At 34.0% G+C, this 22,299-nt stretch overlaps 1 protein-coding gene across 22 annotated transcripts in view; it reads left to right on the forward strand.

Annotated features, from left to right (window-relative positions):
- The window catches only part of LOC131693700 (glucose transporter type 1), a 704,006-nt gene that overhangs the window by 610,810 nt on the left and 70,897 nt on the right, over window positions 1-22,299 (forward strand). For 20 of the 22 annotated variants that reach the window (XR_009306301.1, XR_009306302.1, XM_058981755.1 and 17 more), the window contains 2 exons: window positions 591-815; window positions 13,349-13,488. Coding sequence is in view for 20 of the 22 variants with exons in the window: in XM_058981755.1 (XP_058837738.1) it covers window positions 591-815; window positions 13,349-13,488 (365 nt within the window). In the remaining 2 variants the exon portion in view is untranslated. The remainder of the gene's footprint in view (window positions 1-590; window positions 816-13,348; window positions 13,489-22,299) is intronic. The other 2 variants (XM_058981756.1, XM_058981758.1) reach the window with 1 other exon arrangement.

Here is a 22,299-nt window from a genome sequence, read left to right on the forward strand (position 1 = left end):
AAATGGCTGCCAAACGTCAGCGAGCCAGAATGTTTCGATATCCTACTGAACGAAACTTTAGTCTTAGCAGTCAAGTTGAGTATTTTGAAAATATGCTTCTAATTTTACCTATAGGCCACCTGTTTTTCAATCGAAAAAAACCGAACCCCCATACTTCAATGAAAGTCAAGTCACGACTGATCCGACGAAAATGAAGCATCCTACAATCAGTTCTCTCTGTAGCTATAAGTAACAAATTTTAGTTTATTTTAGTGAAAAAAAATCTTAAATTTTCCTGAAATCTTTATCGTATTGGAATGGGAATGGGAACGGACCGAAGACGTGATCCGCGCTACTAAAACGATTACTAACCAATTAGTTCTGTTCGATTAATTTATCCTTTCTGTTATGGGTTGTGGTATTTTTCTCTATTAATTTCAACCAACAGTTTCTCATTTTTAGTTTACTAACAAGAAATAAACTACTAACCGTCTTGAAAAAAAAAGACAAAGAAAAAATGAAATCACAAGGAAACGAACTAAACAATCCTACCCCTCAGAAAAAGCCTTTAAAATGCGGGAACGCAACGGACTATTACACGCATAGTTTAGGAGTTTTTTGGTTACGTGCAGGAAATGATCGACTGGATGTCCTACCTGTCGGTGGTGTCAACGCTGGGGTTCGTGGTGTTCTTCGCCGTCGGACCGGGTTCGATCCCGTGGATGATCACTGCCGAGCTGTTCAGCCAGGGACCGCGGCCAAGCGCGATGGCCATCGCGGTGCTGGTCAACTGGATGGCGAACTTCGTCGTTGGAATTGGTTTCCCAAGTTTAAAGGTGAGTTCGTACTAAGTAAGCTAAATTGTTAAATTTATTTTGGATTTATTCACACTGATTGGGCGGGGAATGAAAAAGAAAGATTATTTAAATCAGGCTTTACTTGTGCAGGACAACTTTCATTCCGAGCACTCGGTCGTTGGGAGAATAGTTCCAATTTTCAATTAGGATATTCGCAATAATCTGGACTCCAAAATATGTATTCAAAGATCAAATTTAAGTTTTCATTATTTAAAATATACGTATAGGCAGGACCGCCAAGAGGAGAGGGGCCCGGACTTTGAGCAGAAAGAATGATTCTGTCAAATATTATTTCAATAACAATTTATTTGAAAATTCAATTAGAGTTTCAATGCAGTGAAGACTCGACTTATCAGCCCCCGATTTTATTAGGTAGTTTGATGGGCTCTAGTAGACGAATCAAATTGAATTCGGATAAATCCTTTCAAGCATATTTTTCTTATCTCAAAGATCCGAAAAATTAAAAAAAAAATAATTTTTTTTAACTTTTGCACTGTCAGACCCCCTTAAAGTAAAATTAAACTAAATAGTCAGAAAGGTTTATGATGCTATATCTAGGGACTAAAGAAGAATATTTTAAGAGCTTCGATTTATTAAAAAGAAAGAAAAATATATGTCCTGATTTTGTCAATATCTGATAAAAACGGGTCTTCACTGTATTGGTATGATTTAATTTTCTCCAATTTCTATCATTTTTTTTACTTTGATTATAGAGGGTTTAACATTAGGGTCATTCGCCTCTTTTCGGGTTAGAGAAATCTCTCTTGGAAAAATCTCTAACACAATGCGCGGGGTTGGGAATCGAACCGAAGTGAGCTGCGTACAAGGCAATCGATTTACCAACTACGCTATGCCCCTCCACCGATTTCTATCATAAAGTTAGTCGTACATTACATTATAAAGTTTATACTGCACGGAAGGCTAATCAAAAGAAAACTTGGAAACATAGAATTCAAAAACGATTATTACGCGCAGTGGGTAAAATGATAAGATCTTTTCTCGTAAACTATGCATTAAAAGACTGAATTTAATTTCTATGTCATACTTTACAACAATTATCGCATGGATTTAACTATTTAAAAAATTGACTTAGTTAAAGTTGGAAGTTCTGCGCTTTCGAAACTGATCTTGATCCGTATTTTACTAATTGTTTCGAAAATTTCAATCTGTGGATGGGTTTCAAAAAACAGTGTTTTTAATCATTAGTTCAATTGCAATTTTTTATCTGTGTGACTTCTATTTCTACTTATTTCAATCGATCGTGGCTGCTAAATAGATCACAAAAGAATCTAGTAGAAAGAAGAAGAAACCTCAGCAAGCTTCTTTTAGAACACTCAACTGGTCAAATAGGATTTGTGAAACGAATTCTGAATAACTCCTCAAATCAAGAAATAACATGAAAATTCACGAAGAAAACGACCCATAGTAAATTTTCGTATTCACAGTTTGATGAATTTTTCAATTTTTACATTTCCAACAAAAGGAATGTATAGGATTTTTTCTCTTGTTTCATAGTTGCTTTTTTGTTTCTTTCTCCATTTCATCTATAGTTTATACTTCTTATTTTCTTCGTGAAATCTTATTTTATTTTTTTGCATATTTTGTCCCATATTTTCCTTTTTCTATTTTTACCATATTTGCTTCCTTTTTAAAATTTGTCACATTTTTTGTATTTATCCCTTTTTTCCATTCGTTTCATCTTTTCATATTTTTTCATTTTTTTCATTTTATCTAACGTTTCATTCGTTTCTTTTGTATTTGTTTGTTTAATTGATTTCATTAAATGTATTGAATTTATTTAACCAAAAATTTTATTTTTTCTTATTTCTTTGTACTTTTTCCTATCCTCCAATAAACTTATTTTAGTATTTCTCTATCCGTCTTTTTCCATATTTTTCATTTTAGAGTACTCTCATTCGCTTAAAATCTTTTTTTTTTCTATTTATTTTGCTTTAATTTTTTTCGTGTTGTAAAATTTATGCTTTTCTTTTGTATGGATTATTTTCAATATTTTCCCACTTTTGTTTATTGGTATCATTATCTTTAGTATTTTCCCTTTTTTCCATTAAAATAGTTTTGGATTCCATGTTTTCCATTTCTTTTTTTTTCATTTGAATATTTTTTTCTATTATTTTTTTATCTTTTTGCGTTTTGTTGAATGTTTTCGTTTATTTCTTCAAATTTTGAATTTATTCCATATTTACTATATATAGATTTATTTTTTTAACCCATTCATTTTTTAAATTTTCTCTTGTTTTTCTTTATGATAATATTCCTGTTTTTCCATTTCTTCTAGTATTTTCATTTTCACTCATTTAAACCATTTTGATTTTAAATGTTTTCTATGATTTCACTATTGTCTTGTAGGTACTTCATCATTTCTTCTATTTTGAAACATTTTTAACATATCCCCATTTTTTGTTTCCATGCTTTCCATTTTTTTCAATTGGTTCTAATTTTTATATTTCATTTTGTATAATTGTTTTTTACGTCTAACTCGGTAGATCAATTTTGTTAATTTGTATATTTGTTTATCGTAGTCTTTTTTATATTTTTGTAGTTTGTTCATTTTTCTTTCGTTTGCCTTTTTTACTGTATTCCATGTTCATGATGTTTTATTTTCCATTTTGTTACTTACCCGTTTTTCACTATTTTACACATTTTGCCATATTTTTCTATTTTTTCAATGTTTGTATAATTTCTTGTTTTATTTCCTTCGTTTAATTTGATTGTTTCAATTATTCAATCTGTTTCATCTTGCTATTTCTTTTTCCATTACATTTAAATGTCATGTTATAGCTGTCTTGTTTTGTTGCATTTCATCTATTTATTATTTTTTCTTCGTGTGTTCTTTTTTGTGGTGTTTCTCTCTTTAAATTCTACCTCCATTGAATGTTCTTTATGTTTTTGTTTAAATTTATTACATTTCCATTTTGCTACTTTTTTCGTAACATGTGAAAAATTTTAATTAAATATGTAATTTAATCATTTTCTAATTACCGATAAATAACGAATAAGAGATCAAAAGTAGAAGTTCGAAGATTTTCCGCCGAATACAGGAGAAGGTCCCTTTAATGAATTCTAGGTGAAACCAGACAAAGATTCTTAAAAATCCATGCAATACTGACATCTGGATAAATATACACTCTAAACTACTTCTACTCAAATTTTCATGAGAAAATTCCCAATGGGTCATTTTCTACAGCGTTTTTCCGTGATGCAATTTGATATGGGACACCCTTTAACCCTTTCATGTCCAACATTTTTTTAGTGCATGTAAGTTTTCAAAACTATTTTTTCTTGAAAACGGTTGGATCAAGAAACACGAAAAGCTTATTTTCCTAAAGATAGGTGCTTCCATGGCAGTGTTAGAAGCTGGTCAATTTTTACCTTCTAAGGCTCAATACAATTCTCCTAGAATAATTACAATAGTCCAATTACGTGGAAAACGTAGCCAACGACAGTCTAAATTAATAAGTTTTATCAGTTTTCAATAATATTGCACCATAACGCAGATATATGAAAAAATCATTTTCCGTCATCAACGTAAACTGTCCCTGGCAGCACTACTCCATCGGAATCCAATCAGACTATATGCAATAACTTCAGTTCTAGAGCTGATCCTTGTAACTGTTAGTACTCAAATTAAAGGCAATAGTCACATTACTTGTTTGTGTGAGCAAATCTCGCCTCAATCAAAAGTTCTAGCTGTTTAAAAACGTTGTTGTCCACATGGGCATGAATGGGTTAATAGTGTGTTTCAAATTGGCGAATACGATAACTCAAAAAATAATCAACGAATTGACTTGATTTTTTATGAGAATGCACAATATGTGTAGCCTGTCGATGAACTACAGAAAACCGAAGAAAAGATGTTTTGTTCACTTTATTTTGAAGCAAAGTGAGTGAATTTTACAGTAAAATATAAGATTTTTCGGTTTTCATGAAGCCATTTCCCGAAACTCGAACTTTTTCCTATTTGTTTTTGGTTCATCGAGTAACTACAAATCCAAGCTTTACAAACCTTATTTAATTTCCTGTGTCAGACAATTTTATCAACAGTTATCGTGTTCGCCGTGGAAATTGTTGGACGTCTAATCTTAGAACGCTCTTATGTGGCTCAGCGTGACACCAGACGCCCGCATTAAACGTCTCACTGATTTGAGAAGGAAGAAGGTCAGACTGATCGGTCTAAAACTTTTTGCCTACTCATGAATAACGCGGTAGCCTTTGGGAATGAATTTTACAGTTATTTCTCGCCACGCTAATTGTATGTATCCTTTTGCAAGAATACAAGCAAGAACTTGTTTCAAAATATGCTTGAAGTGTTCATAGCCTCTTTGAAGTAGAACTTCCATCTTTTCCCGGAGACTTACACGGAGCAAAACTTTCAATTGCCCATTGGATCGAATCATTTGTTACAATTCTACGGGCAAATGCCCAAGAATCAAAACTACCTGAAAAGAACTAGTCGTCAGTGATTGATCCTAGCCTAGAAGGTATGTGTCAAAACGACAGTTGTGTAGTACATTTTTGTCAGACAATCAGCAGTTCTAATAGAACTGACATGATAGTCATTCGATTTCGAAAGTAACTTATTTAATCTACTAGCCTCGTTGAGACATGAGACACTTGTGCAACCTCTTCGCTCAGAGGATCGAAGGGAATTTCTGTATGCATTGTGAGTCAACTTACATACATCCGACCCAACTTTGTGTCTACGATTCCAAGCTCTTTTACATAACTTTTTGAGTCGAACATGTTCCACCAAGATGGTTCTGTAGAAGCACGCATAACTTGAAGCAGGCAAGCCTCTTGGTATGCTGCTACTATGAATTAGTTTGTTTTGTTCACGACCCGAGCAAACGAAAAGCCAATAATGCCTCCATGATCTTGGTCCAAATTCACCTCCACTGCATAGTGTTTTGATAGCGTTTAGCAAGGCTTCAACCCATGAAAATATCATCACCATGGCCCGGAAGATTCCATTTGAAAACCATATTCTGGTGTATTTATGGGTTTCTGAGACCATGGTGTTTTCATAGTTGTAAAATTTGGCGCGGACCATGTTTATGGTATTTTAACGAGGTTGTATGATGTTTGAATTCATGAGAATTTTCTCGGGGACCTCGTCCAAGTCACTTAGAGTGTCAATCGTTGGAAGATACCCAAGAAACCTAGTCGCCCTATTCGTAGAGTTGATACGAGACAGTTTGCCACCGCATGCGTAATATCGTCAGAGCAGAGAGTTACATCTAACACATCTTCTCTACCCGTTCGTAGAAATGTTGGGCGATGTCCTACATTAGCTAGGGGAGACCGGGGCTAGTTGGCGGTGTTTTCAGTTTTCAATTTTTACCGCTTTGATGTAGGTAGATCTTGCAAAATAGAACACGCGGCATGAAAGAGCAGACTGTTGGCAACATCTTTGATTTCTTTTGAAAGTGTTTGATGCATTGTCTCCTTTTTAGAGACAAAAATATGTAACGCGGAAAACCCGCCAATTTACCCCGGCCCCGGGGTAAGTTGGCGGTATGTGAGGATATGCCAAAAACTAAGCAATCAAATGGAGATTCAATTACCTCAAGGTTCCTTTTGGAACGTGCTGAATGTCTTTTCGAGAAAACTGTATATTAACCGACATTTGCTTATTATATTTCAGTTTCAATACCCCAGCATTTTGACTTTGACGCATACTCCCTATTCAAAAGCAAATTTTCGAAATTTTTCGTGCAATTGGCCGGAATAAATGTCTCCTACATTTACAAGATACACAAGAAAAAGAATTTCTTACTTTGGAGTGAATTCCAGAAATAAAATTTTTTGATGACTTTTTTGCACTGTAAATAGTACCGCCAACTTGCCCCGCGTGCAACACCGCCAACTTACCCCAACCGCATATTTTATTAAAAACTATTTAAAACTTTTGTGTGTGGATAAATAATATCTATACGGATATTGAAAGCTCTTTTCACGCGCCATCGAAAAATATAATCATTCGGGAAATAGGTTGAAAATCACCCTAAATACCACAAAATATTTAAAATTTAGAAAATTTACTTTTTATGCTCGAAAACACAATATCGCCCACAATTTCAACAAAACAAAATGTTTTGCAACAAAAACACATCGGATAATGTGTTTCACATTACTTGAGGTACACAACGAGAGGCAACGCTTTATGTTTAATAGAAACGGAGAAAAGGGGATTCCGCCAACTTACCCCAACTAGCCAACTAGCCCCGGGCTCTCCTATATGCAGATTTAGACTACTAAAGTGTTTCATCAATTCGGTACCTGTTAAATTTACATCTGAGTTGCCCCAAAAAAAAGAAAAACGGAGAAACACCTTGGCTTGAGGACTCCTATTTTCAGTCGCCTCTTACGACATGGGGGCAAGGACCCAGTGGATTAATTGTTGGCTAAGATATTTGAACCATAGCCACAGCTGTTGTTAGCCGCCACCAGAGCCTTACCGTGACGTTGTATAACATTTCACCGACACTAACTCGAGGAGCAGGTGTTTCAGTTCGATAACACCAAGTTCTTTCGTGAATTGTGAACATCAAAGTAATGTTACAATACAGTCAGATGTTTCCTCATTAATAGGTAATCACATAAAAAGTTTTGCTGACTTAACGAAACAGTTTCGGGTAAAAACCATTGGGAATTTCATCCCTTGCGGACCCCCAGAGTTATCACATGTTTGCATTACTATCCTTTGGCTTGTCTTTCAATTTATTATATTTCCCGTAATTTCTGTCTCTGCCTTCGTATTCGTACTTAAAGTTGTAGTAAGAACCTGAGTCGGTTTCTCCTCGAGCAGAAACTGCATTAGATTTGCAACCTTTTGGTGTTTGCATTCTCTTCTTTTTCAATGCTCAGTTCACTTGGAATAGGCACATTATCTTGACATATTTCATATGAATTAATATATTGTCTTCGAATTAATAAATTTTCGTACAGACTGAAATACTATACTAACTTAAACCTATTTTCAATTTGAACATTTCTCTACTTAAGTTAAAGTCAAAATGATGAAAAACGCTATTGAAGAGCTGACAGCAAACATCTACCGGGTTATTCTGGCCGTACTGCGTGCGATGAGTAGAGCGCCGAAAGAAGTCCATTCTCCGCAGAGACCTACCAGGAACGTTGAAGTCCAGCTTAGCGAGAAGCAGAGGGCAGTCAATGTTGTCAGCGAGAAGATCGAACACAAAAAGTCGCTGCAGAAAAACTCTCCTGTTTCGTAGCGTAGGCAGGTTGATAAGAGCAAATACGGTGGTAGTTCAAATCGATTTCGCCATGGAAGCCGTCGAAGGGCATACCGGACGAAGCTCTTTTGCACCCGTTCTATGCGATTAATGTGTACGGTGTGATACGGGGCCCAAACGATAACTCCATACTCTAGAATGCTGCGTACTGCTGAAGTACAGTGCCTTCAGGCAGTAGACGTCGTTGGGTGTTTCGTTTGATGAGTCCTAGTACTGCAAAGGCTTTAGCAGTAACTGCATTGAAGTGTTCGATGAAACGTAGCTTACGGTCAAGTATAACACCAAGGTCCTTGATTGATGAAACTCGTTTTACTGGGGCAGCGCTCACTGCATACTCAAACGTAATTGGCGAGAGTATTCGTGTGAATGTGATTATGTTGCATTTCTGAATGTTTATAGTCATTCTGTTTCTATCACACCAACTCATGATCCTATCTATGTCCATCTGAAGTGCACAACAATCTACCAGAGTTGTTATGATGCGATAAATTTTCAGATCATCTGCGTACATCACCTTACACGATGTCAATTCGCTGCAAATGTCATTCACAAAGAGCACGAAGAGAAGAGGTCCAAGGTGACTCCCTTGAGGTACACCCGATGTGATGTCGAATGGGTCTGAAAGTACAGTTCCAAGTCGCACAGATGCACTGCGGTTTGTAAGGTACGAGAAGATCCAATTGGTCAGCCAGTCCGGAAATCCGATTCGCCTCAACTTTTCAACAGCTAGCTGATGAGGAAGGCAATCGAAGGCTTTGGAGAAATCTACATACACTGCATCAATTTGTTGTCGTTTCTCTAATTTATCAATCAGCGTTGACACATAGCTCATTAAGTTCGTCGTTGTTGAGCGCTTTCTGACAAACCCATGCTGATCTGTAGTGATGATGTGTTTTACTGCAGGGTAGAGAATATCTAACAGCATACTTTCAAAAACTTTTGGGAGGCAGCTCAGGATTGAAATTCCCCTGTAATTTATGACGTCATGGACGTTACCGGCTTTATGAATTGGTGTTATTAAAGCCTCCTTCCACTTGGCGGGAAAAATACTTTCACCGAGAGAGCGATTGAAAAGCATATGGATATCGGTACAGCTAACGATGAAGAGCATTACTTGACGAAACATGGTTGTATTCCGTCCGATCCTGGTCCCTTTGAACCGTCAACACCACGTAGATTGGTGTACACTTCGCGTTCGGTGAAAGATGTTACAGGCAAATTCAAGGAGAACGTCGGCAGACTACTCAGGTACGATTCAGACAAAGGTGGTGGGGTATTACTTAGCACACTTTGAAAGAAAGGCGAGAATAGATTTGCTGACTCCGCAGGTGTCGTTGAGGTCCTGTCACGGTAGTTCACGTTTTCAGGAAAACCATGACCGTAAGCTACTGCTATGGTCGCCACTTACGACATGGGAGCCCAGTGGCTCAATCAATCACGAATAGATGACGAAAATTGAAGTCTGACGCCATTGCAATCTAAGATCTAAGATGTCGACGCCAAAATATGTGTAATCAGTCTATTTTTTTTTTCGATAATACGGTTATCAATGATGAGAGATTCCTTCAATATTACCTCCTTCGCTGCATGCCCATCGTTCTTTCCTATTAAACCAAAGGCATCTGCTTCACAAATATTTTTCAGACCTGTTTAAATTAGTTCACTTGGCATATTCTGGGAATACGCTAAACAAATTGTAGTCTAGTGTAGAATAAGGAGTTCAGTGTCCAAAATTTATTGACACTCCACAATCTCAGGGTTGTCTTTTTTAATACCGGTGCACATCTCTTTTACACACAACTGTGCTAGACAGGTACGGTCAATGTAGTATATACAGATATGGCGAAGAGGGCACTTTGGAATTCGTAAGATGAATCTTACATGAGTGGTGTGAGTGATCACAGAATAAATCGACTTGCTTTCGTCATACCGGTCGTTCCGCTCCCATTGAATCGTGTGAACGCTATGACGTCGACCCGTTGTGCTTCTGGATTGTATACATATTTTTGGTTGCCAACGCTATCAAACCGTGTATTCTGCCACACCTATATATACCTCATTGAGGTACGGTAGCGCCACACAGTGGTCTGATTTTTTTTACTTCGATTGTAGAGTCGGAAAAATCTCCTTAGAAAAAAAATCTAACTCTACATGCGTAGTTGGGAAGCGATCCCAGGTGAGCTGCGTACAAGGTAATCGATTTATCAACTTCGCTATATCCGTCCCCTTTGGTCGGAAATTGAAAAAAGTGGAATAAATTCATAACTCGTCGTGATTACGTTAAAGAAGTATACGTTATAGAGTATACGTTATAGAAGTAAAGTTGATGCTAAGTATCTAGACCTTGGTGTAGTTAGATGAACGTAGTTTGGAACATGGTCGCTAGAGCGGCGCTTCATCTAACTTTTTACAGAGGCTTTATAGAGGAATTGTATCTTCGCAAAAGTGTTAAATAATGCTCTGTTTAGAAGATACTTACTTTGTAGGTTCTACGGTTTTAAAATAATTTTTTGAAATATAGCATCAATAGTTGATTTTTACCCAAAACTTTCTTAGTTTTCGTTCAATATTATAGCTTTGGTCTAAATTAAGAACAAGTGAAGAAAAAACCAATTTTCTCTAAGAACTTTAAAAAAAGAAGAAGGAAATTGGATATTTCTTAACCAGCTTTATAGCCCAATTTTTTGTTTGATGGGCTTACTACCAACTAACTAAGACATATTTGCTGCGGTATCTCTTATACGACACTCAAATCGAAAACACATTCGAAAAAAAATTGTGCATGCCACTTCACACAGATTCTCAAACAATTACAATTAAGTTTTATCGTGGTTATCAAAAAATGATCATACCAAAAGAAACGATTTGATTTTTTTGTCATATAGCTCGCCATCATTAAACCCACATGATAACGATACTCATACTGATAGGTTGACTTTTTGAGTGTTCGATAAGAAGAGTTGCGTCACTCTTTGCATAACTGCCCCTTTAAAACTATGTGTATTCAGTAGATACAGAATAATAGATTCGGATTGTCGCTGGCATCGGTGGTAGGAACATCATTGTTTTGATTCCGGGATATACCTGCCAAATAGGCCAAATAAAAAAGGCAAAAAAATTATCCTCTATCGTCGTTTGCTAGCGACTAATCATTTTTGTATCTTTTAGCGAGCAAAATAATGACCATTCTTGGCTGATGTATTTTCACTAATTAGAAAGCAGAAATTGTCTAAACCTGTTCTGAATTTTGATAAATTTTCAGTTCCTTGTGCGGTACATACAAACTCTTTCATTTCATAACAATAACAGCCGAAAATTTACACCGAGAAAATTTGTTATATTCATTATATTGATTTCACACATATTTTTTTTCAATTTGTAGTAGCACATCAAAATTATCTGTAACGCATAGATATCATGTTAAAACTAATGAAATTATAATAGTATGCCACATAGAAATTTGATTCATGGCACATCCCGAATAGAAATGTACAGTAACAAAACCATGATTTTCATTGTGACAGTACAGTAATTTTACAATAACTTACAGTAGGTTTTAGCGTTATGCTACAATACAAAATCAATAAACTTTAACGTTTTTACAGTAAATTTCAATGTAAAATAGCCTTTTACAGTGAAAACGGGGGGTGGTTATGTATCTTAACATTAAAAAAAAAATTTGCTCCATACATTTTTTTTCTCGAAAGCAGTAAAATTTAATGTGAATGCACTGTATCAGTTTTTTTTCTGAACAGTGAAATTTATTGTTACATGAAATTTAATTGTAAATCTACTGTGAGAACTTGGCATCGAACAATGTTCAAACAGTAATAACTATAATATTTATTGTTTTATGATTGTTTGTAGGGTAAATGCTATTGTAAAATTCTATCCGGGATATTACATCATTTTTCCGTTTACCTCTCGTTTATTCTGCTGTATATTTTACGCATTGGACGTTTTCGGTCTTGAATGCATAAAAATTACAACAAAATAAACGAGACTGAAATGAAAAGAAGGCAAACTCTACATTTTACTAAGTTGGAGTTCAATTGAACGGTTTGTGGTTAGAAGCAGGCCATATTTTTCTGCGTGAAGCAAAAGTGCGGACCAAAGACTTTTATTAGATAGACTTTCGATATCTTGACGGATATATACCGAAAGCAAAACAAACATGTTCCGAGGCGAAAACAATCCTAAACTAGTGTTTTGTATCTACTGTATATTCCTTTTCTCTGTAAAGATGATACACCAATTGAGCCTAACCTAGCTTTAGGTAATATTCCTTTGTACTAAATGTATAATCGTTATTCTCAGTTATTGATTACATAAAAAACACCTTTACTCAATAATTATTTAAAAATTATGCTATATTTCACCTTAAGGAGGAAAATTTCGTAAAAACCAAAATTTCTCACTAGGGTGACAATAAATTAGTGTCGGTTTCTGATGAGGCGAAGCCGAAACGCAACATAGTATGATATTTAAAAATGTTCACTAGTTCAATTCGATGTTTTAATGAAGTGGACTATATTCTTTCGACATCGGCCTACTTGTCTCACGTGCTTTGCACATTTTTGAGTAGGTACCGTTTTGTCAGAAATGGCTAGATTCGATTCATTTCTGACAAAAACCATGCCTTGTCAAAAATCAGTAAAAGTAATGTCGTTTTCGATTGAGAACCTAGAAACTAACCCAGGTTAGTTGCTTCAAACAAACGTTTTTGATGGAACTGAGTTGGGTTCTCGCAAAACAGCGGTGGTGTGAGCGAACCCGAAATATTTTTCAGGTTAGAACCCAACCCGGTTTTCAGTTCATTGGCACAAAACCTTGGTTCGAAACTGACTTCAAACAAACGGTTTAACAGCAGTTAAGTCCGAACCTGAGTTAGTTTCAGCCTCAAGCGAAAACGACATAAGTGAAGCAAATCTTACTTCGATCAGACACCATATTGTACTACCAAACAAATTTTATTCATTTTTTGAGTAAAGATGCCTCTCTTGCAATGAGTCAATAACACTAGCTGGTCCAGATTGTTGCGAAGTCATACCTTATTCTTAGATATCGGAAAGGTGCTAGGGAGATCCGAAAAAATCTCAAAGTGCGATTTCGAGTTGAATATCCATAAATTTTGTGAGCAAAAGAGAGGTTACCACGTTTCTACGAAATCAAAAATAATCGTGCTATTTCATCAAACTTAAAACTCATTATTAATATTGTAATTTTGTCTCGTTTCAGACTGCCTTGGAAAATTATACATTCCTACCGTTTAGTGTATTTTTAGCAATATTTTGGATATTTACATATAAAAAGGTTCCTGAGACCAAAAACAAAACATTCGAAGAAATTTTAGCACTATTTAGGCACGGGAATGGAAGGTAAGATCTTTTCAAACTGACTCTCACGTACACCACCAAAGCTAGCTCAGCACCAGTCAGATAATGATAATAAAAAGCAACTAACTAACCTCAGCCCATATTGAACTAACCTTCAAAGCTATCCTCTCATCACTAACCAATTAATAGTCTACCAATAAAAATCAAAAAAATCATAATCTGCCTTATGCCACCGCTAAGAGTTATCTCTTCTCTTCCCACCATCGGCTTAACAAATCAAAAACTTAATTTACTAATAATTCCATTGGCATCGATAACAGAAAATTGACTTTAACCACGTCCGTTATCCTGTCGACAACGGAAAGTGTAAAGTCAACTTTCGTCCAAAACAACTCAAACAATACGAAACCTCAAAGCAATACTAAAAAAAACTAACTTTCAACTATCATAATAAACAGTTCAGTATCGTCCCAACAGCAGAAATCCGAGCAGCACCAAATATGCCACAAGCAAAAATCAAACGATATCAGAACAAGCAGGAAGAAACTTTCCAGACTAAATTTATCGATGCCCACAGGACCACACACACAAAAAAATCCACTCAACTGGAATGTTTTCCCTAAATGCCATAAAAATGAAGAAAAAATGCTCTTGCACTCGCACCAACACTCGAGTCCCTAGATTTCATCATCCCACAGGTATCCTCAATCCTGTTCAAGTTCCTTTACAAAGGGTCAAATCACCGGGGAGCAAAATATCGTTCACCATTATTTAAAAACTTTCCACGACCCCCCAAAAATTCCCTCTTCTCCCCATACACGATGATTCTTCGTCTATCATTTTTTTTTGTTGAACCAAAGAAATACCACCCCGAATACGCCATTTCCGATCTTTCATTACATGAACCTAGCTCAATTTCGCTTCGCCATTGTTTCCCTCTATACAGTTTGACCTCGATTGTTTCCAGTTGCAGAGCACCGCGGGAATTTAGTTCTCGCTTCCCGCAACTTCGGCAACGATAGTAGGAACATATTCGTTTTTTTTTGGTTTTACAAGAGGAAAGAAAAACTACCGGAAAAAACTTGTCGAAAAGCACCGATATCCTCCGCAGTTCTGTGCTCAACAATAGTACTTCATTTACTGATTGTGGGTAACCAGCTGTACCCTTCCTCCTACTCTACTTCCGTGTATACTTTTAGGGTTCAATCGACATTGTCTTTGAATGTGGAAAAAAGCCCTACCGTTGTGCCAAATCTTTCTTTCTATACACAGAACATTGTTAGGATTGATTTTCGAACAATTTTGAACTGATCGATTTTAATCGAAAGCGGATTTTTTCGGATTCAAAAATGGCCGATTCTCAATATAACCTTAACATGAAGTAAGCCGATGTTAGCAAAAAAAAAATGTCCCAACGTCGAGTATCGAACAGTTTTCACCACCAACCTTTTTGCTCTGCTGGTAAAATTAAACCCAAAACTTTGCTACCACGTTCGTCGGCTATAAATAAACGTAGTGGAAAGCATTGCAAACAAAATGGGTTTGCGAAGGGTGAGTGCTTCCGATTTGAAAAGCAAATGATTCGCTGAGTGAAGTTCTATCGGTTTGATTCAAAAAATGTTAAATAGAAGAATCAGCGATCATAATAAGCAGCAATGCCGAACGCAAAGATTTATAATTATATTTACGAATGTTCATCAGCTAACTAGCGCACCGTCGTCCAGAACTGTGGAAAGGTGGCCAAAATAATTTTCTCGCGAATTGTCTTTGAAAAAAATTCAGACCAAGAAAATCCCCTGCTCTTGGCGTTGACGTATCAATAAAAGATGTCAATTACGAACACTGAAACCTACTTTTTCAAAAACTTTGGGATCGGTATCTTAGGCGAAATTTTAGAAAATATCATTCCAAAAAACTTTGCTAAAGACATTTGGTACTTTTCCACCTTCTGATTGAAATTTTTCGTAGAAAAAATTAAAAAAAACAGTTTTTACTTAATTTTTATTTAAGAATTTTTACTAACCAAAAAAATTCAAACCTCAACACACAAATTTTCTGAAAATTATGAAATATAAATAATATTATTAATTCGGCAAATATTTCTTTTTTCATTCATGTATGATTTGTATTACTTCCCCACCACAACCCACGAAGAAAACATCTACAATAGATCAGATTAGTGTAATATTTTGAAAATATACAAATTTTCCGGCAGAAGCATGAATTAGATGCCAAATACTGCATGATACAGTATTTTACCGGAAATGATACTGTAAAAACAGGTTTATAAACGAACCTGCACTCAGATAACGATCTGGGTCAATGTAAAGACTAACTGCACCCAAAACGCGAACCGTATGAATTACATGCGAATAAGCATGATTCTAATGAGAATTTTGCATTGTAACTGGTATAATGCATATAAAGCGATATTGGTCCGGGACAAAAATGCATTAAGGCGATTACACCACAGAAACTTACACAATCCCACAGTTGGGAATGTATTAGTGAATTCAACGATATCGGAGTATTAGTATTAAAATGACTCCGCACTAATACACATGTAAAGGACATATCCACTCGAATACATGTGCGCTCTGAAAATACTAATACACGCTCAAGGAACAGTTTCCATTTCGCCTTTCTATTGCATATTGGAGAGAACAATTTATAGCATCATCAAATTGGTGGGGTGTGGGTGATGATTTTGTTTTGATAATATGTTGAGCTTTCGGCGTTCTCTAAACCCTAACTTTACCAGCGATATGCGACTTCTAGCCACTAGATAGGTTCATAAATAATGATTAATGATTATTTAAGCGCACTATACGCAGGAGAAAGTTACCTATATGGAAACATTGGGTTAACAAGTTAATTCAACATTTGTCGGATAGAAGCCGCCCGCCAATCATTTCTGGCATTCCTCATATTAACAGTACTTTCAGGTGATATCATATCAGTATTTCGCAGTAAAAGTATCTAAGTTTAAAGTATCATAAACTATAAGGGCAGTGATGACATGGTTTTGCACTTTTGAGCTGCAGTGGCAGTTACTCATTTCAGTTTGTATTATTTCCCGAACATGCGAATCCAGCGCACATCATCGACCTGGGCAAGGATCATCGCAAATCAATCTGAGCACAAATCATTTTCTTCCACTCTTCTCTGAAGCACAAAATGAGAGAGCGATGATTTTACTGCAAACACCATTCGCTATGGGAAAATAACGCGTATATCACACACTCTCGTGAACGTAAACTGTTCACGCGTTTAGTGTGGTTGGAATTGAGCTATTCGCAGACAAAAAAGCGTAACTGTGTATGAAGACAGAAGTTCTTACAAACACCACAGAGGTATTCATGTATAGAATACACCACCTTTTTGGCAGACTCAGCAAGCAAAACCAACTAATACTTTTACATGCGGGCAGATAATATGGTAGCGTGTATTCTCAATCAATTTATTTCATCATGAATCAAGCTGTGTTGGTGTAATGCAGTAACTATGATTGGTCTACAATGCGAAGAAGGCATGATTCTAATTCGGAATATGCACGAAAGGATGTAATGCCTTTTTTGCATTGGGAAATTGTTTTGGGTGTGCAACTACAACTATTTGAATCTTAATATGAACATGAAAAAAATATTTATTTAATTTTTGGGTAACGTTTTGGGAGTGTGAGACAGATATACTACCCACAACACGAAGAAAAAAATCTGTTCTCAAGTCTATTTTAATAGGGGAAAGTGGTCGGTTGTCGGCACCCCTATATAGCTTTTGATAAAAAGCAGACATGGACATTCTGATAAATATTATTTGTGTGTTATATTAGCGCGATGTTTTTGTGACGATTGCTGAAGCGAACAGACTCGAATGTTCTGTTCTACAGCCAATATATTTTTTGAACAACTGAAATTCTACTTAAAAGTTTTTTTGATGATTTGCTTAGTGTTATAGAAAGAAGTAAATTGATCGAAATAGTATGTTCAATTGGAGTAATGTCGTGAGCCACAAACCAAAGTGTGCCGACAACCGAACACATTCCCCTATTGAAATGAGTTTAGGGACAGTCTAGTTATAAACTCGTTTCTTGATTTATTTTTCCACGGAAAATGTTCCATATTTCAATCAAAGGAAAAAAAGATACCTAGTGTCGTCATCAAAAATTTTTGGAATGCCCGTTTTTAAAATTTTGCCGAAGATAACGATCCTGAATATAAACTTCTTGAAAAAGTAGACTCCATACCTCACTACTAGGTGTATTAATCATTGATATGCAAACGTCAAGAGTAGGGGACTTTTTTGTACGGAGATGTTCTCAAACATACTCGCAAGAAAGTACTTTCGACCAGCTTTTCACAGTTCTTAACCACAGTGTAACGGTAACTAAATCTGAATATTGAACTAATTTTATCTACAATTTGTAGATTTTGACTAATTTTAACTTTAAATTAGATTAATTTTTTATTAATTTCACCTTCTTTTAGCAGATATTACTAATTTTTATACTGGTTTATCTTATTTTTTATAACTGTTATCCAATGCAAGTAGTTTTGATTAATTTTTATTTCTTCCCCAAAATTTTTTGAACAGTTCAAAATAATTACAACTAAATCATTTCAATTTCACTCGTTTCAGCTAATTTTATCTGATTTTCTAATTTTAGTGGATTTTATCGGACCTTCTTAGACTGTTTTTAGCTATTCTTTACTGATTTTAACTGATTTAAACTAATTTAGTCTACCTTTACTAAGCTCATTTCAACAGATTTGATCTTAGGACTTTATACCCAATTCCAACTAATTTCAAGTAATCTTTACTAACTTTAAGTAATTTTTACTAATCTAATACTAATGTTTACAGTTCGTTCTTATTTTTTTTAATAATTACACTAATTTGAACAAATTATTCATCAAATTTAATCTCTTTCTTTCCAGTTTGACATATTTGTAAGAAATATTTATTAAATTCAACAAACTATTATGAATTTTCACTGAATTTATTTAATTTTCGCTAATTTCATTCAAATGCTTGTACCTCAATTTAAATGTTTTAACAGAATTTTACGTAATTTTAAACAACTGTTACAAAATTCAACTAAATTTTATAGATTTGGATTAATTTTAATGATTTCTAATTAATTTCATCACATTTTATCACTTTTAACTTTAACCTTTTTTACACGTTTCACCGGCATGGAAGATTAAACATTTTCCATAGTCAGTAAGATTAATCTGACTCAAGAGTAATTTTTAAAAAAGGGCGTCAAAGTTTCTGCATATAGCATTTTCAAAAAAAAAATCGATTACCGTATTTTATAAAACACATCTATCTGAGAACGAGTTACAGGGAATGAATACTTCTGCTCGAAAAATATATACACTGAAAGAAATGTTATTTTTCACAGAAACAAAAATTTATGTTAAAAATTTGAATTATGAACCCATTTTTTCAATTTTTTTTATATTTTGTCGACGGAAATCTAAAGACAAAAGAAAGATCTTGAATGCGATTGCATGCTGGAGAACTAATCGGTAAAGAAAGTTTTTCTAACTATAACTTTATCCGTGTCTTTAAATTTCATACTAATTTCCCTAACATACTAAATCTATAATTTTATTACAGGATTTTATTCTAAGTATTATTTCAAATAAAAATGCATTTAACAAAAATCTTCCAAAATGCGACTGTTTTCGAGATATTTCGAATGTTGCTGAAACAGAAACAATTAATTCGTGTCATTATGACCTTTTTAAAAGTTATTCGCGTTTTCCCATCATAAAATGCCAACAATTTAATGTTTATCGTTTTAAAGATGTAAAAGAAACTTTATCAGAGTATTTAGATCATGAAGAAGCTTTCCTGACATAATTTCTCCTAACAATAACCTTTGACTTATTTTTATTATTCTTACTATTTGCAGTCAAAAATACAATTTTCTTTTTGAATATAAATCTAAACGCCATTTCAAATCAAAATGCCCCAAACAAATATTTTCTGAAATGTGGTAGTTCGCGAGATATTTGAAATTTGGTTTTAACAACACAATTATTTTGTTTATTACGACCTTTTCATAAGTTATTCGCATTTCACCATCAAGCAATAGGTTTTTCAAAAGGTCCATAAACTTTCCCTTTGAAATAATAAAGGTTATATTGTTAACCTTTTAAAAGCTATACGAAAACAATCAAAATATGATTCAACCATACGGTCTGATGATTAAATTTTTGTTGTGAGCATTTTGATTTGAAATGGCATTTAAATTCACATTCATCAAGAAAATTGTATTTATGACTGCAAATAGTATGAATTATAAAAATATGTTAAAAGTTTTTGTTCCTAAATCTTTTTAGTGAAAGCTTCTCCATGAACCAAATACACTTAAAAAGTTTTTGTACATCTCCAAAACGATAAATAATTGTTTTTTTTCTTTTCTTCTATTTCGACTAATATGTAGTCACATTTTCTTTTCTACTTTTAATAGCTAGAGATTACTGAGTAGGAAAAGTTATAAAAAATTAGAGCCACAGTACTCAAAAGAGAGCACGGATATGAAATATACAGATCGGAAAACTAGAAGTGACAGGGCCATCAGAAACAGGCTTAGAATCTTACTGAATCTTTTGTCTTCTGCTGATAGGAGTCGAGCTTAGGCAACATTACTACGAATAGCTCAAATCTACCAGCGTGTCTCACGGCAAAGACAAACTTGTCTCTCTTTACCATTAGAATAGTTTTTGATAATTTATGATAACTTTTAAAAAGGGTATAAGTACGAGAAATAATTGTTTTTGTTGGAGTGAAATTCCAAATATCTCCACAACCACATATTGCATTTTAGAAGATTTTTGTTAAATGCATTTTGATTTAAAATAACGCTAAAATCAAAGATTTGAATGTCAATTAGTGTGAAATTTGACAACATGTATGAATTTATCGTTAAAAAAACTTTTTTACCGATAAGTTCTCCATCATGCGATCACATTCAAAATGTTTGTTTGAGTTTTTCGCAATTTAAATTTTCAGCATAATTTTTTGTTTTTGTGAAAAATGGCACCACATTTCTTTAGTGTATATTTTTTCGTGCTGAAGCATTCCTTCCCTGCAACTTGTTCTCCGATAGTTTTGTTGTATGCAATACGGTAAACTAACAATTTTTTTTCGAAAATGCTAAATTTATAAACTTTCACGCCCTTTTGAAAAATTGTTCCTAAGTCAAAATAATCTTATTGACAGTGAAGAATGTTTAGTCTTCCATGCTGATGGAACATGCAAAGTTTCATGGGAATCTAAGATGGTCGGTCACGATTTTAAAGATTTTCGGACAGATCTTCGTAGAATTCCTCTAATCTACTAAAACAGACAAAACCTGACTAAAATCTACTATAATATTACAAAAACTTGACTAAAATGAAATAGAATTACTAAAATTTCCCTCTTGATTTCAATTCAGTTTGCTGCACATGATCGCATGTTTGCCTCATTTGCTATTGGATTTCCTATTTACATGAAACAGAATTGCGATCATCAGCAGTTTAGTGGACTGAAATTGACTAAAATTTACTTAAAAGAAAAGAAATTACTAAAATTAAATAAATTCATTCAATACCAAATCTTATTACCCTTTACTGCATTGAATAAATGTTTATCGAAATTATTTGAAAATTACTAAACATGGATGAAATATGCTAAATTGATAGACAAAAATGTAACAAAATGACTTTAAAATGTTAAGTAATTCTTTGCTTCATTAGATTTTTTTACTGACATGAATTTGAATTTTCTAAATATAAATAAGATTTACGAAATAATTCTACTAAAATTTACTACAAATTTGTAAACTGTTTTGTAATATTTCGCGAAATTTTGATTTTTTTTTTTAAATTTTATCTAACTTGTAAATTTTGCAATCATTTGTGAATTTGGATAAAACAGTATAAAATTGAACAAGCTTCATAGACTGACAAAATTCGACACAAAGCGATAAAATTTGAGCAAATTTAATAAAATTTGATAAAAGAAGTTAAATATGATAAAATTTGATAAAATTGAATAAATGTGACAATAAATTGTGTAATGTTCTGTAAAATTTTGTGAAGTTTTGTAAAAATTTTGCAGATTTTTTTAAAATTTTATAAAATTTTCAAATGCTTTGTGAAAGTTTTGTGAAGTTTTTTGTAATTTTGTAAAATTTTGTAAAATTTTGTAGAATTTTGTAAAATTTAAAAAAAAATTCAAATGTTTCGCAATTTTTTTTTTTTAAATTACAAAGTTCCGTGAATCTTTGAAAAAATCTCTAAAATTTCGTAATTTTTTTTTTTTAAATTCTGTGAAATTTTTTAAGCTTTTGTAAATTTCGATATTGTACAAATTTAACTGGAAATCCTAAATAGTGAACTGAATTTTAAGATGTCGGGCATTTAATATTAATGTCAAACGATAGCATGAAATTTGTACATTTTTGCTACAAGGACGCCATCGTGGGGCAAGAATTCACTAAATGATCTTAACCTTATGGTGTCGATATCTCTCATCTCTCATCCAAGGTATGGAGAAATTATTAAAAGGTTAAAAAGATCACGATTTTAAAAATTCCTTTTAAATTTAGTCAATTTGATTCTTTCGGTAATTTTCATTGAAAACCCGTGAAAAGTGGAGAAATCTCAGAAAAGAATAAAATAATTTGTTGATAATAGTTTTTTAATCCTTTTATTATGAATGGAAAATTCAATACTCGATGTGGGTTCTCGATTATCGTATTGGAAGCGAGCGTTTTGTTCCTCATGGATCCTTAAGACGAATTATGAGCCTTCGAAAACCTATAAATTATGAATATTCGTTATGCCGTTTAAC

Source organism: Topomyia yanbarensis, chromosome 3 (assembly GCF_030247195.1).
Source record: "Topomyia yanbarensis strain Yona2022 chromosome 3, ASM3024719v1, whole genome shotgun sequence".
Classification (NCBI taxonomy): Eukaryota; Metazoa; Arthropoda; class Insecta; order Diptera; family Culicidae; genus Topomyia; species Topomyia yanbarensis.